Source organism: Phaenicophaeus curvirostris, chromosome 12 (assembly GCF_032191515.1).
Source record: "Phaenicophaeus curvirostris isolate KB17595 chromosome 12, BPBGC_Pcur_1.0, whole genome shotgun sequence".
NCBI classification, from domain to species: Eukaryota; Metazoa; Chordata; class Aves; order Cuculiformes; family Cuculidae; genus Phaenicophaeus; species Phaenicophaeus curvirostris.
This window is the reverse complement of record NC_091403.1, coordinates 2,221,367-2,236,844: the sequence shown is the minus strand read 5'-3', so window position 1 is coordinate 2,236,844 and position 15,478 is coordinate 2,221,367. Positions and strand designations below refer to the sequence as shown.

General features: G+C 43.2%; 1 protein-coding gene across 3 annotated transcripts in view; it reads left to right on the top strand.

The window, feature by feature from the left end:
* Positions 1 to 15,478, top strand: part of RORA (RAR related orphan receptor A) — a 338,545-nt gene that overhangs the window by 301,643 nt on the left and 21,424 nt on the right. For all 3 annotated transcript variants that reach the window (XM_069866984.1, XM_069866982.1, XM_069866983.1), the window contains one exon: positions 8,078 to 8,163. In XM_069866984.1, coding sequence (XP_069723085.1) covers positions 8,078 to 8,163 — 86 coding nt within the window. The remainder of the gene's footprint in view (positions 1 to 8,077; positions 8,164 to 15,478) is intronic.

Below are 15,478 nucleotides of genomic sequence, written 5' to 3'. Positions count from 1 at the left end.
CATTTTAGTGGGAGGGGGAAGAACGCATGAAGTACTGTCCAGCTTGTTCCAGCAAATAAATGTACTATGAAATGTTCTGCAAATTTTGCTTTCTGTTTTCCTCTCCATTAATAATAGAAAGACCAACATACAGACATCAGGAAGGAGAAATGGATGTAGGTTTGCTTTTCTCGATGTAAGAGAACAATGAGTTGCAAAGACTCCGAGAAATCTCAGTGTGATTGAGTGTGTAAGGACACTTTCCCTGCTTCAAGGTGCACTTGTATCTTGGTCTACCAGCTTGGTTCATTTTCACTCTGACAGAGAACATGCACTGGTTTGTTCCAGCAGCGTGGTAGGGATTGTATCACAGTAGAGCTGTGCTTGTGCCCCTGCTGTAGGTGTTCCTCTTTGCAAAATCCCAGGGTTAGTGGTTATCTGTAGGAAGAAATTTGGAACGTCAAAACCTGAGTGAACCCTAGAATCCGGTAAAAAACACGCAGAGAGGATTAACATAAGCACTAGCTTGCTGCTTACTGAATAAATGCAGTAGCAAATCGGAGCAGAAGTCAGTGTTGGCAGTTACTGCGATAATAGCTCACACCTATGTTGCTTCCAAAACTTATGTTTTGTGTAATTGTGTCAAGAGCAACGTTTTGCAGCTGTGTTTTAAAGCTCTGCTTTTAAAAAAGGAAACTACCAAAAATTAGATGCAGAGGAGTAGAGTTTTATGGGTTTGTGGTCACTTTTATCTAAGCAGTGCAAAATGCTGGCGATTTGTTTCTCTGCAGGTCTGCTCACTAGTTTCTCGGGTCATAAGACCCAAGATTTGGCAGTAAGTACCAGTCACCTAAGGTAGCTGTAGATAGAGTTAGAGATAAAGAACGATTATCCTGATTATGTAGATAGAGAAAATGAGACACCAACGAGCGTCCCCATTCACACAGCAAATCGGCACTAGAATGAGGTTTATAGTATCTATTTCTTGCCATGCAGTTCAGGGCTTTGATTGAAACTATGACATTTCACCAGAGTCTCACATGATTGCAGTGTCTGTGTGTTTTCTTTTCCTATGAAAAATGTTTTTCTGAAGTGCTTTGTTTAACAAGAGTTACATTTAGCCTGGTCTTCAAATTAACCACACTCCAAACTGTGTTCAACATAGCCGGTATAATGACTATTAATTTTCAGCTGGAGAAGAAGGGGATAAAATGGTTAAATGTTTATTCATAAGCACCTGAGCCACCAGGAAAGAGAGTGAGAAGTCAAAATATTATGGGATAAAAACTGGTGTTTTGGAAAATCTAGAAGTCTCTTCTGACCATGTCAAAATAATCAAACTAGTCTTCAAATGCTTTGGGTTTGGAAGGTATAGGACATGGCAGAGCAGGACCTTCCCTTTGTACTTTCTCTATTCTTGATCTTTCTGTGCTCCTAGACAACTCAACACGTCTGGATGCAGCAGTCCCAGTTATTTTCAGCCTAGCCCTGTATTGCCAGTGGTTTGGTATTACAATTTGGTCTGTGGTGGCTTCACGATGTGACCAGAGTCGCGACCTAGAAGTATCTCTGCCTGTCATTCCTTCAACAGGGGAAATCAAATCCCCTAGTTTGCAGCTGTGAACTAGGTTATTTGGTCCTTTTTCCTCAAAAGTACAAGGAAAACATGTTTTCAGTTGCTCGGTGATACAGATGCCGAGATACCGAGTGGCGTTGCTGGGTCCAAAAAGAATATTTCTGGATGGATAAAGCCAAGACAGTGGAGAGATACAAGACTCTGTTATACAGACTAGAAATCACTTAGTGTTGTGTACCTAACTGAGAGGAAGCAAACATCATCTCTGTATTCCCGTGAAAACCCTAAATTGGTTTTAGTTTGTGCTCCTGTACACCTGCAGAATTCTGAGATTGTGTTGGGGTTTCTTTTCATAAGCATTATGAGTTTTTTTCATAAGCATTAAGAATATTATGATGGTCTATTAAGGTGTTTCAGCAATTTTCTATTTGAATATAACATTAAAAATATACACAGAGACCTCACCACCCCGACTTCACGGAAATAATTTTGCCTGTTAGGGAATCCAAACCATTTTCCGTATAGCCTTCTTTCATTAGCCATTCAGGTGTCATTGTTGAAGCCACCGCTTCCTGTAATAGTGAAGCTTCAGTTCTTTAAATTAAAATCTTGGTAAGTAAAATGTCTTGGCTGATGTAAACATCACTGATCTGGGCATGAGAGTATGAGCTCTCACTGCACTGTTACCTTGACATGTCAGATGGGTAACAGGTTGGAAGAGTTTAGATTTATTCCTAAAATCCAGTCTTGCAAGCCCCCAGAGTGCTCAGGTTGTTCGTATATTTATCGTGCATCTCCTTTAATGCTCTTTGAAGCCGGATGTTTTTAGCATTACGAAGTGCTGCATGGTATCAAGTGACCTACTAAGAGGGATCCAGCTGTGTTCAGCCCCGAAGATCCAGTCTTGGCATTGCAGCGTTTCTGCCTCGTGCGTTTCAGGTGTTGCTCATACTCTACTTTTAATTAATACTTTGGTGGCCATGTTCGTTTCTACTCCACCCATCACACCCACAGACTTCAAAGGATTTGTACCAGCATAACCTCCATATTTATTTTATTTTATTACTAGCGTGATTTCCTAAGGAAACAAGGCTTGGAGAGGTTGTTTGTGTTTGTCTGGTTTTGTGCTCATCACCCCAATCCTTCTCATTTCTAAAACTCTTTCAGCCAAGCTCGAGAGCATCGGCAGTCCCAAAGAGATGTTCCTACACATTTCGTAAAGATTGGGAAACATACCCTGAAAGATACCCAGACACCCATTACTGTGTGTTCTAAAAACACCTCAGAAATCTACCAAGCAGCCGTCGTCGTACACAGGGTTTCGGCGTTTCAAGAGGTGTGAGGGGACAGATGGTCACTTAACGTAGTGTATTAATGGAATGGGCAGAGCGGTGCTGCCACTGGCTTTTGGTTTAGTAGAATTGCAGCGTTCGCGAGCTGCAGGTGTTCGGAGCCGAGTAATTGCAGCCAGCTCAAATTACTTAGGGTACATGACAGAGCAAATTATTTAGGTAATGAAGCTGAAAATGCAGGAAGATTAGAATATTATATAGTAAAATCATTCCTTGTTAATTCAGTTTGTGATCAGATATTATGTTGCTTTAAATACCACATTACATGCATTACCCTTGTTTGAGTCAATGAATATGTATGAATATGTCAGTGAATATGTATGCCTCCTAATTTAATCAATATACTCACAAACCGCCTAGCAGTGCTGTCTGGCACAAACTGTTTCCCTTTAGGAGCAGGACAGCCCAATTTGTGTTGGTGTCCTATGGATTTCCAAGCCCTTCTGAATTAGCTGTAAAAGCGTATGTACCCTGTGCAGTGGGGGCAGGCCACCGCAGTCAGGGGGAGGGATTTCAACCTGGCTTGCAGTCAGAGAAGCGCTAACTTGCTAAAATGTCCCCTGAGAGCCAGGAGATCCCAGCTGCCAGGCTGGCTGCTGTACGGACCCCGCATTGAGCCTGTAGGAGCACCCTCCGTTCAACAAGCCTTTGGTTAGGGTGCTTGCCCCAGAAAGCCACAAGGTTGAGGAGGATGCGCAGTGCCCACAGAGGTTTGAAGAAGTAGAGACCGGTCTGGCAGATGAACCAGACATGCTAAAGTTCATCTTCAGCGAGTAAAACAGGAAAGCATATACCTGGGATTTCTCAGTATTGCTGTCTGGAGAGCTGAAGGGTGGGAGCTGTCGTGGGGAGCTCCATAGAAATGCTCACAGTGGTGCCAGCGTGCGCAGGCGATTGGGACCCTGTGGACCACGGGAAGAGAAGGCAGCACTTCCTACACAGGTTTTCCTTTCCGGCAAATGCTCATTTTTAAATTCAGGAATAGAAAGAGAATGTAGGATTCACTTGACTTTCACCTTCTACAAGTTAGGCTTGTGATTACGGTATCATTAAACTCCTTCTCTGGTGAGTGGAGAGGAGGCATCCCTTCTCTGGAGTTCATCTCACTTGTCTTGGATGAGATGAATCATGCCACTTCTCCCGTTTTCCTTCTTCCTTTCTCTTTCCCCCTCCCTTTCTTTTTCTGTCTCTCTCTTCCTCCCTTCCTCATCGCTCGAGAAGCAAGACAATTAACTTCAGCTAATTACTCAACTTCTGAGACAGCTCAGGTCAGCTCAGTGGGCTGGTTGGGGAAGGGACCTGGAAGAAAAGGCAGGCAAGCCCAGTAAAGCTGTTCTAGATTTGGCGGAAGAAGTGAAGCCTGGAGTAGGAGCTACTAAAGCATATTTTCCTGTTCCAGATGCCAAAAGATGTTGTTTAGTGCTCTCTCTGGTTGTCTGGTTGGCACGTTTACTAGGAATTAGGTGATGGCAGACGTGTAATTGAAGCACAGCAGAGCAACATCAGACAAGAGTCAAGTGGAGAGACAGCGGATGGAGGAAGAAGAAAGGTTCAGGAGAACAACACAGGCTTTTTTGCTTTGTAATACCTGGGGTCAAGCTCTGGTTCTGTCTGATTCTGAGCAAATGAGAGAATCAGTGCTCGGTTTTCCTGCTCCGAAGTGCAGATCATGTGATGTTACAGAAGAAGGAAGATGACCAGACATTGCAGTGATAGGGACAGCTACGTGCTGGAGTCAAATATACTGAGAGATCTTAGTGGATGTCGGATGTCCCTTCCTGTGGAAAGGGGGCTGCCTTGTGTTTGACACCAGTTCCTAAGGAACTATTATACCTCTGGCCCTAAATGGTCCCTCTCGGGAGCTGTTTCTGTAGCAACTTGTTCAAGGCTTGTGGTGGGTCTCTGTGCTTGAGCTTGCATTTGTTGCTCTTGGTGGTTTGTTTGGGCTTTTATTCCTATTCATCGCGGCCTTTGGCACAGCACACCCTCGCTAGTGTTCTGGAGCACTGGTATTTCAGGGTGTGAAGGATTCTTAGGCCTTTAATCTGGAAATACAAACTACATCTGTCACCTGGGTATCTGGAGCGGTTTCTAAGCAACCACAAGAGTTTATTTTTTTTTCTGCAATTCATATTTAAGAAATAATTTGCTCGTGCATGAACTAGAATCAGCCTGAGCACCACCCCAGGAGACAGAAATTGTAAACTGTAATTTAGGCTAATTCTAGTCTAAAAGCATGAATTAGAGTATTTTATATAATCTTGGAAAATACACCATATAAATATATGTAAGCAGAGAACAGGTACAATTAACGTGAGCACAGTAGGAAGCTTTAAGTAACTGGGAATGTGAGAAACCAAGTTGGAACATATTCTTGACATGTAAAAATATTTCCCACCTGCCTTGTTTGCATAAGAACGAGGTTTTAGCAAGAACATATTTGCACGTCAAAGTTAAAAGTGGGGAAAATATTTTCACCCTGGTAGGAAAAAAATGCATTATCTTGGCACAGGCAATTTGCATTCTAAGTTTAAAGTATCTTTAAGTCCTTTCATGCTGTATGGAAAGTGTATGAACTTGCGACAAGGATTCCATTTCAATGAGGTGATTCGCAAAGGCGACCGCGTGGAGCAGTAATTGATCTGATGTCTTTGCCTGCATTAATTTGTAACACAATTGGTTGTGGCAGTCCTAAGCCATTTATGCTTCTGAGTTTCATCCCACGGTCCTGTATCTCAGAGCAAAACACTGCCCGCTTAATTCAAACTAAGCACCTGGAAGATGTAGCAAATGGGGGGAAATGTGGAATTCTGGACTCGCACCTGCTGTGGTGCCGCTGCTCATACGCACAGTGGTGGGTGACTGCTGGCACAGCTGGAGCCTGGGATCGCTGGAGATTCCCTTCTAAAGCACCCTGGAAAATGCATCTGAGACTAATTATGGCACCTTTTAGACTATTAGTAACCTAGCTTCGGGCCATCGCTTTGAAGGCACGTTACATTCCTTCAGAAACACTCTGCAAATGTCATGTTGCTTAAGGAATAGGGATCCATAGACAGGCTTCACGGGCGATTGTACTGATGTGCTGGAGACTGTAGATGAACAAAATCCATTGTATCATACCTGCTCAAAATATGAGAGTAATTCTGTATGTTAAAGGGAAGTGAAAAAAATATATTGTGTGTAACTGTTGAGATAAACCTTGTCAGGGCCCTGTCAAAGGAGCCGGAGAAGGCTGCTGATTCACTGTAGCAGGGCAGAAAAAGAATCCTGTATCCTATATCGGAAAGGCACAACAGTCGGTAGATTTATTCCAGCATTTGCCCATCAGATTGCTCTGAATCTGAGCTGAACGTTACGCAAATTTTGAGTTTCTATTGATTTCAGTCTGTTGTTCAGTTTGTTGGTGTGAAACGTGGCTTGGTGACCCTTTCTCTTCCATGTTTCATTCCTAAACATATAATGCTCTAGTAATAATTAATGTACCACATTAATAAAATAGCACACACTTTATTTTTCTCTTTCATTCGTTCTCTTCCTGCTCCATTGTGTTTAATGTGTTAGCTGAGAGCAAAATGAAATTAAAGTAGTTTTTGTAGGGCTGCAGGGAAGTATTTCCTTCCTTCCTTTGGTGTCCTGAAGAGACCTTTAAATTTCAGCCTGTTGTTTTGTTCCTGCAGAGGGGGAGGGATGGGGATTAAAGGTCAAGAATGCCAAGATCCTTGGGATGGAAGCGGGTGTGAGTGATGTTGTGCTCTGTGAAAGCATTCGGAGAGCTGCTGGGTATGGAACTGTCAGGATCCGATCGTTGCGTTTGGTGTCATCAGGAGAGTATTTTTTGAGTACTTTAGCATGGTCAGTGCTCTGCTAAAAGTCTTCTGGTCTTCCAGTCTATGGTTACCCTGCTGTTTCGGCCTGATCCTGAGCTCTGACATCAGGCTGCAGCGCAACAGAGCTCATGGTAGCGCTGGAAGGGGGTTCTTGTTTGAGAATAAGCAGTCAGTTAGAGATGTAACGGCTTTCAAAATGCAGTGTTTGTAGAAGTGGACATGACTTCGTGAAGACAGTGTTAGGAGTACAACTGAGGCTAAGTTAAAGCATTGTAGGACAGTATCAGATGAGATTTTTTGTGTTGTCGAAGTCTGGCTAGCCATGAACTGGGTGGAATAAAAGCTCTCTGAAACAACCTAGTGTCTCGTGAATGGCTTTCAGTTCCTCACAGGAGATTAACAGCACTTGTGATTGTTTATGTGTCACAGTTAGGGACACAGCACGGGTTGCGGTTGTACTGCTGTTCCAACTAAGCCGGTTCACAAAAACTGGTGTAGCCTGACCCTAGCACCACTGCGGCAGGGAAAAGGCTTTCTTGGGATTTTCTGGTTATCTGCCTGGTGGGTGCAATCTGTGTGTCTGTGAGCACAGGCAAGAGCGCCTGAAGTGTGCGCTGCTGGTCTTGGATACTGTAAAGCTCTGCCTGGGCACAGTCCCAGCCAGCACAGCGACTGCAGCCACGTGCTCCAGAAGCAGTTGAAGTGTTCCTGAGCGCTCAGGAGTCCCTTCAGAAACCCATGTGCTCAGATGGGAGTGGCTGTAGAGACACATCCAGACTTGTGTCATCCACACAACTGAATTCAGTAGGTGTGTTTCATGTGGATGAAGTTCAGTTTAAAAAATCAGGGCTTGCATATAACCTGTCTCTATAGCATTTTCCAGATTGCCCCAAGTCCTTGTTTTCTGTAAGCTGACTGGATGGGGACCCCTCTGGAAAAGGGGATGCACGCATTTTCAGGCAGCACAAACTTCATAATTCCCTTGTGCAATCTCACAGGAATAAGATTGGAAGATACTTTTCTAGTGTCATCTTAGCTCTTTGGCCAAAATGTGAACTCTCCTATGCTTTTTGGCTTTGAAATGCTGATTCCAGCCTTCTTGTGGGTTCTTAAGCACCTTCTCAAATGACCCATTTTAATAACCCAAAAGCTATTATATAACGAGCAGCCATAATTTAGTCCAAAGCTCTAGGGGACCCTTGCAGTTCAGCAATGAATAGTTAATGCAGTATAATGTTTAGCAGGTTATTAGTTTTCACTGTACAAATGCTGATCAGGGAATGCTTTTATAAGGTGTTTAAAAGAAAATGTAATTAACTGGTTGCGTGCTTCTGTTGCAGCTCAAATAGAAATTATTCCATGCAAGATCTGTGGAGACAAATCATCAGGAATCCATTATGGTGTCATTACATGTGAAGGCTGCAAGGTAAGCTTCTAAAATATTAAGTCTTAAAACATCATTTAGCCTTTTGATAGTGATTATTACCCTTCCTTTTCTAAAGAGCAAGCATTGCACCAGAATTGGATTGGCAGATTTTGTTTCAAAGAATGTGAAATCAGTTGGGGATTCCAAAGACAGAGACAGAGATTTTAGGACAAGCTTCCAAACTGATGCAGTTGTGCTGAAAACTGTCTCTCTGTGAATAAGTGGAAGAGGTACAGAAGGATGATCCCCTTCTAGCATACCACAGAGTCCCTTCTTGGGAAGGGAACTCGTGGCTTTCTTGAATCTCCCTCTCCATTTTGCTTTGTAAATCATGAAGAAGCTGTGTTGAAATGTGTGACAGCTCTCAGACTTCTCAATTTTCTTTTGTAATCTGCTGCTGTGTTTGCTGTGGAAGACAACGTTGCACAAACAGCACATGCCACCGGTGTTAAGCATGCTCAGGTCTTCCTGGCAGCAGTACCCGTTCCTTGCAGTGCAAGCACTGCTCTGTAACGTGTTTAGGCTTGGGTTTTTTTCCTGGATTTGCTCCTTTGGTAGCTCTAGTGAACAAGGATTACACTAGAAGCATTTACATGTTATTTACGTTGTCTCTTAAAACCAAGAACTAAATCAGACACCACTTAATGCTGGGCAAGAGGGCTGTGATGTTAACCACTCCTTTTTATCCCTAGTGCTGAATTACAGCACTAGCTTTGGAACAACACAGTGTGCACAGCTGTGCTCTAGCTTGTTGCTTTCTTCATGTATGCGTGTGTTGCAATCCCATGCTGATAGGTTTGATCTACACTTAGGTGTGATTGGTTTATGATGGGTTTTGGTCTGCTCTCCTTATATGCTCGATACTACCATCCATCTGCAAAAAGTGACTTCCTTGCTTTCACGTTATACAGATTTCTCTAGTGTTTTTCCAGGGAAGATTTTTGTGTTTCCCTTAGCACTTTCTCTCAGTCTTATGGAAGTATTGGTAAGAAGGAAGGAAAACAAATAAATCAAGCCAGCACCTTCTGCCCTTCGTAACTGCTGTTGCTATGGAAAATGCAAGAAATGCACTAAAAATGCATTGGTAATAAAGTGGTTACTTTTTTCAGCTTTCTGTGGTTGAGCAGCACTTTTCAGATCCCAGCTGTGTGAAGTGGCAGACATTTGTAGTGCGGATTCTGCTGTACGAGTGTCTTGTCAAGTTACGTTCAAGGTCTAAGACCTCTTTAATCCTTAAACGCTCTGGAACCAGGACACCTGAGAGACCGCCTCAAGATCCATCACGAACTTTGTTGTCAACAGACTGAGTTTAGCATAATGCTAGCGCTAGTCTAGGCAGAGAACAGCCCTTTCTCAACACGGCTTGTTGCAGAACAGGAACAGGCTGCCAAAGGAAAGTTAAGTTGCCAGCAGGATTATCTTTCGTTTCATCTTCATGCAGTTCTTTGGCCGTGCCTTCTCCAGAGTCCCGTAGGTGAGAAAAGCCTCCACCAAAAGCAGCAGGAGAGCTGCACGCAGGAGGAAGGAGCAGAGCATCGCACAGTCACATGAGTTGGTACCTAGCTGGTAGGCACAGCGCTGCAGGTAGGAGACAGACATATCCATCAAGCATTCCTCCATCAGAGGGGCCATACCTTCCCAGGAATAAATGTGACTTATTAGGAGCAAAGTCCTTTGTGTACCTCCAGGAGTGAGAACAACAGATGCTAGCCTGATAGTGAGAAATGTGCGTCTAGTTCCTTATGTTGTGGAGCACACGGTTTTCCTTTGAATTCTGTATAAAGTGAGTTCTCTGGGAGCTCTGTGCAGTGCTCCGTCTGCTGCTGAGAATCCCAGCGGAGCGCTCAGGTGGTGGGAGACGGCAGAAGGGGAGGCGAGCGGGCAAGGACGCTCAGCACATTGAAACCCACTTGAACCATGAAAGCAGAGTAAGCATAAGGACAAGACAGAGTGGCCCAGTGAATGAAGTTTGGCATTTTCTCCTTGTCTTGGAGTAGCAGAATAAGGTTTCTGAACTATACAATTTCAGAGAGAGTTTCTAAGCCAATGATTATCAACTTAGTTAACAAAGTTATTTCCCTTTGAGGAATGCTCGTGGGCACAAATCACGGGAAGAGTTTGAGTGATCCACGGCCTAGACAGCCTTTAAAATGCCCTGCGGTAGCAGATGGGTTTTGTTTGTGCTGTGCTCTTCCACAGAAATGTCAACATAGTCTCACCCAACAGAACTATTTTGGCTGGTGAAAAAGCTGGCATAGCTCGGCTTCTGCCAAACGAGCCAGGTGTGCATCGGTATGTTTTTCTCCGCAGCTTTTCTGTGGCTGCGATCTCTGCAGGTTTGAGCATGCTTACGTTGCTCTTCATGTTATACTAAACCTTCTTTGGTAAAAAGTACTTTGCTGTGAAGCCCTAGTTCCCTGCCCTGCACTCTGATTCCTGGAGCCGATGTCCTGCACCGCCAGGCAGCCCCAGAGAAGCCAGTGAGGTTCTGCACAGGTGCTACAGACCCATCCATGGGCCTCAGATGGCAGGATCGGGGCCTCGCTCATCAGCAGCGAGCAGATGTGCTGCTGCCCTCTCAAGCGAGGCCTGTCAAAAATGATCTACAGGCACTGCCAGCAGCCGCGGCAGCAAAGTGGGATGTTTGCAGCCCTTCCTTTTTTTTGCTCCAATCTGGTGTGGGCTTTAATGTAACTTAATAGTAATATTAACTTGTTACTGCATAAATACTGATAACCACCAGAAAAACAATTTATTTAAAACCTAAGGGGAAGTTTCAAGTGAAAGACCCACTATGCAATCTTAATCTGTATCATGTATGAAATCACAGACATGTTCTTGTGCAATTGAATTTTGCTGATTCTGTTGTGCTACTACAGGTTTATGACCCTTGCATTTCACATAACTTAAAAGATTTCTGACCAGTTTTTGTTGTTATATTGCATTTCATAGAACTAGAAGTATTCATTTCCTACCTTGCTACCATGTTACTGACTATTTTTATGAAGACAGAGGCTGTGTTTTGCACAAACATCATCGAGTACTCCCAACCTATCAACGTTTTCAGCTGAATTTAATTCTGCCTTCAAAATATATAATTTAAAACACACCTTTTCTTCCCCCAGTGACAAAATTGAGTTTGTGGATCTGGTTTATACACAGGAGGGCTCCTGAGGCTTATTATAAATAAAATACATTTTAAGGGAGATTTTTTTTCTACCCGACCATTGCTGATACCCAGTATACAACATATATTTGGGGAAAGGGAAGATGAGATTAATCATGTAAAGCTTTTACTCAGAAGTGCGGATGAAGAATGACACAAAGACTGTGCCATGACTCAGAGACAGAAGTTTATTTCTCTGAGCATGACTGGAAGTACTACAGTTGTAGCAGCACTACTGAAAAAGCTAGTGTCTGTCTGGAGCCAGCCGTTCGTTGTGAGAAGCTGTTAACAACCTTTTGCTCTGTATTAGGGACCATGCTGAGAAAGGAGACCAGTTTGTACACATCCATCTTCTTTTCTCATAGCTGAAATTTGAATCCAGTTCAGCGTTGTCAGAAAATACCTGAATGCTTCAAAGGGCCATAGTAAAGCATTTAGTTTGAAATGAAATTTCTGTTACTGAACTTTATCTTTTAATTTGCAGCTGCAGCTACTTGCTTTTGCTGTCAGTAATGTCAGTTCATGCCCAACTGACCCACAAATGGATTAGTGGGATCCCTCTCTTTACTTGACTGTACGCAGTTGGTCTGTCAAAAGCATCCATACAGGGCATTTCTGATTTCTAGGTACTGGCTTTTGTCTCGTGTGTCTTTCAAGACCTGAGAGGATCTTGTCCATTGTAACTACAAGGAATGTCCATGTTCGTCACTTCAGAGAGTAATGCCTGGTGTATTGTCACTTCCCATCCTCCATTGCTTTTGTTCATTTGTTTCACTCATTCACTTTCTTCACTCGCCCATTTCTCTTTACTCTGTTCATCAGCGAGTGTCCTATTAGCATGGCAAACATTTCCCTCAAATTCATGCTTTTGAAGTTCTACCTTTTTTACTTTTTGGCCAAGCCTATTTCAAGCAAAACACGTTAGAAAAGAGACGGAGCCACCTCACCAAAAGGGCTTCTCAGGAGCCTTCTACGACCCGATAAACATGATCTCACTCCTGACTTTATCATATATGTAAAACCAAACATTTTTTCTCCTGTTTTCAGTGGCACTATAACTCTGTTATCAAATACTTTATTAACAATGTTTATTAAACAGTATTGTTGCAGCACTCTCCTCCCTTAAAACTAAGATATGGGCTCATTGTCATAAAAGGGTTAAGAGCCCACTTGGGGTGTTCACCTGTCTATCATGACTGTATTTTTCTGATGTTTCTTTGAAGAAAATTTGCAATAGTTCGCTTTAGGAAACAGTAAAGGATGAACCCCCTAACTAATTGTTAATTGCTGAGAATATTGCAAAACTTAATGATACGTGGAAGTCCTTAAGTATTAGCCATAAATCACGGGATTATGAATAAGCCTTTGTTGTCACAGGCTTGCAAAAAGTCATTCCAAAACGTCTGCCATTAGGATGCAGCGAGGCAGCTGTCAGCTGTTTTCTTGTAATTAAACAGCCAATGAGCAGCTAATTAAGACATATGTGTATACAGAAGTGGAAGTGGGTATGTTAATGAACTGTAGGAATCAATTCATTAAATGAAAATTTGTCAAAAGACCAAACATGAGATCAGCATTTCAGCCTGTGCCGTGGTGGAGAGGGAGCGTGTGCCGTGCCGTTCAGGACACCGGGGAAGCACAACTGGCTGTTCCCGGCCAAGGAGCAAGCGTAGGCACAGGCGCCCGTCGTCCCGAGCCACGGAGCAGCGCACTTACCAGAACTATTAATAGACTTTGCAAAATCTGCTATTTACATTTCAAAGTTCTTTTTTAACAAGTTGTTATTCAGACTGACTTGCAGATGAAAAGTTCTTGCGCCCTTGTTTCCCCAACTTGATTTCTTGGCAGCATATGAAAAACCATATATTGTGTTGTTTATAAATAGGAGTCTGAAATGCAGAAATGAAGCTATGGCTTGTAATGTGCTCTGCTCTTCTCCTGGCACTGTGTTAATACATCTGCATGAAAAGGGAGACGTGCAAAGCTCAATGACGCCTCATCAAAATCGACTGGATCTTTATAGTGGCATCAGGGGGCAGGGCTCCGCGCGTTCACAGGAGTGCTGTCTGCCAGAGCCCCACTTCAGCCTGTGCTGTTGTTCCATGCAGTGTCACACAGCGATGCTCTTCAGTGCAGGAGCTGTTGTGTGTGTGTGTCGGATCCAGAGGGGTCCGCTCTGCCTGTGGCCCAGTCATTAGGCAATCATCGGAATGTCAACTAATGGTTGCGAACATGCTTGCAATTAAGAGCATGTGGCCTGGGCTGGTTTGCATAATGCTTGAGTGAGTACATGTGTACCAAGCATGCATCCACCTCCTCCTTCCTAGTGGAAAAACTACACCTAGCTCTCTGCCTCTGGCAAAGGAGAGGAAATAGAACAACAGGATAGAGCATCTCTGCTGCTCTTCTAATAAAAGGTGGAAAAAACCCCAACCTAGGAAGAAACTACATTTCCTTACAGAAGGCTCCTGTAATCAGGGCTTCCCCACCCGTCTCAGAATGCTGTGGGAGCCTGAGGATCCTGAATCTTGGATAATACGTTTCTGAGCTCTGGACAAGTCTAGATTCATCTCTGATGTTTAAGGCAAGGGTTGGTGTTTTTCACTCTGGCTACTGTTGATGTCTTCAAGGTGCTCACATAACATTGTAGGGTTTGTTTTTCAAAGCACTCTGCTACATCTCTGCTTTGTGAAGTGTTAGTGGTTTTAAAGGCCCCGGGTTCAGGCAGTTCTGCTCTATTGAAAATTTAGCTTCAAGCTGTAACTTAGCTGATATATTGTACACTAAAATGTATTGAGCAGCTGGGTCTTTAGGGAAAATCTGGAAAAGCAAACAGCCCAATATTTTCTCCGTTATAATACTAAAAGTAATCCTCAGCTTGACAAGAATATTCTTAATAAAGCGAAATAAGGCAATTCAGACTCAGAATACATCTCAGCTAAAGGAACATGCGTAGCGCTCTGAGGTCACTGGGCCAGGTTCTCTTGGTGTATCGATTGAGCTGACTTTTGGGATCTCGGTGGTGGCAGATTTCATGCAGTTCATGTGTGAGCATGTCCTTTAGTGCAGCTGTTGAAGTGTTTGGAGAGCTGAAATTTTAAGGTACCCATAACGTGGAGGCATAGAACCTTGATCAGCAAGTCATGGTCAGGTTGATGCCTAATGGTGTTTTTCCAGTGAATCGTGTTGCACTTGCATGTGTACTTGCACTGCAGTGACACTGGAGTTTTCTTTAGGGTGAAATGCACTCAATCAGAGCTCAATATGTGCAATACTTTTGGTCTCAGTGACGATTGACACTATTGACAAACATTAAAAACAGTTGAAAGGTCAGTCATACAGAAATAAAGACCAGAATAAATGGCTGAGAAACAACATATAGGAAAACAGGATTTAAAAGGGGCATCTTCAGTTTCCTCTTTTTTTTACACTCCCTGTTTCCCCTTTAATGCCTCAATAAAAGGGGCGTAATTGATGATGACTAGTGCCCTCCTCATAAGATGGAGCAGGGGGCTTTTCCTCTGTGATTCGTCGTGTTTCTGATTGCAGGAAGTTTCCTGGGAAGTCGCTTACTTGTCATGCAGAAATCCTTCCTGTTGTTTATTTTGCCAAGTGTCTGGGCAGAGTGTGCGTGTGCTGAGGGACTCCAGAATGTGGCCTTCAAATAAATAAAAAATTGGTAAAAGTCCAGCTTTAATTAAAAGGTGCCCTGCCTTTCTGAGGAAGCATTTGTTTTGCAGCACTGTTAATTAATCCATTATGTGGCAACATAAAACTAAAACACTGGGCTCACTGATCTCAAATGCCTCTTTATAATGACTACATCTTCACAGAATCCTTGTGAAGTTGGTATTATACACACAGCAGCTTATGTTTGGACAGTCTGTGGCAAAAAGATGAAGTGAACTTCAAAGCAAACAGCCGGCCCACTGGTTAATAATAATAACATGCACCATGCCCATGGAGAGAACTAAGTTGCAACTGCTGCGTAACCTTCCAGCAGTGCCTTTCTTTGGAGGTGGGTCTACCCATTGCCGATAATATATAAAATCTTTTTCAGCTTCTCCTCCATCCTTAAAAATCTAAATCCTGTGCCGGGCTGAACAAAACCTCATCTGTCAGCATCAAACTGATTAAGAAAATAAGGTT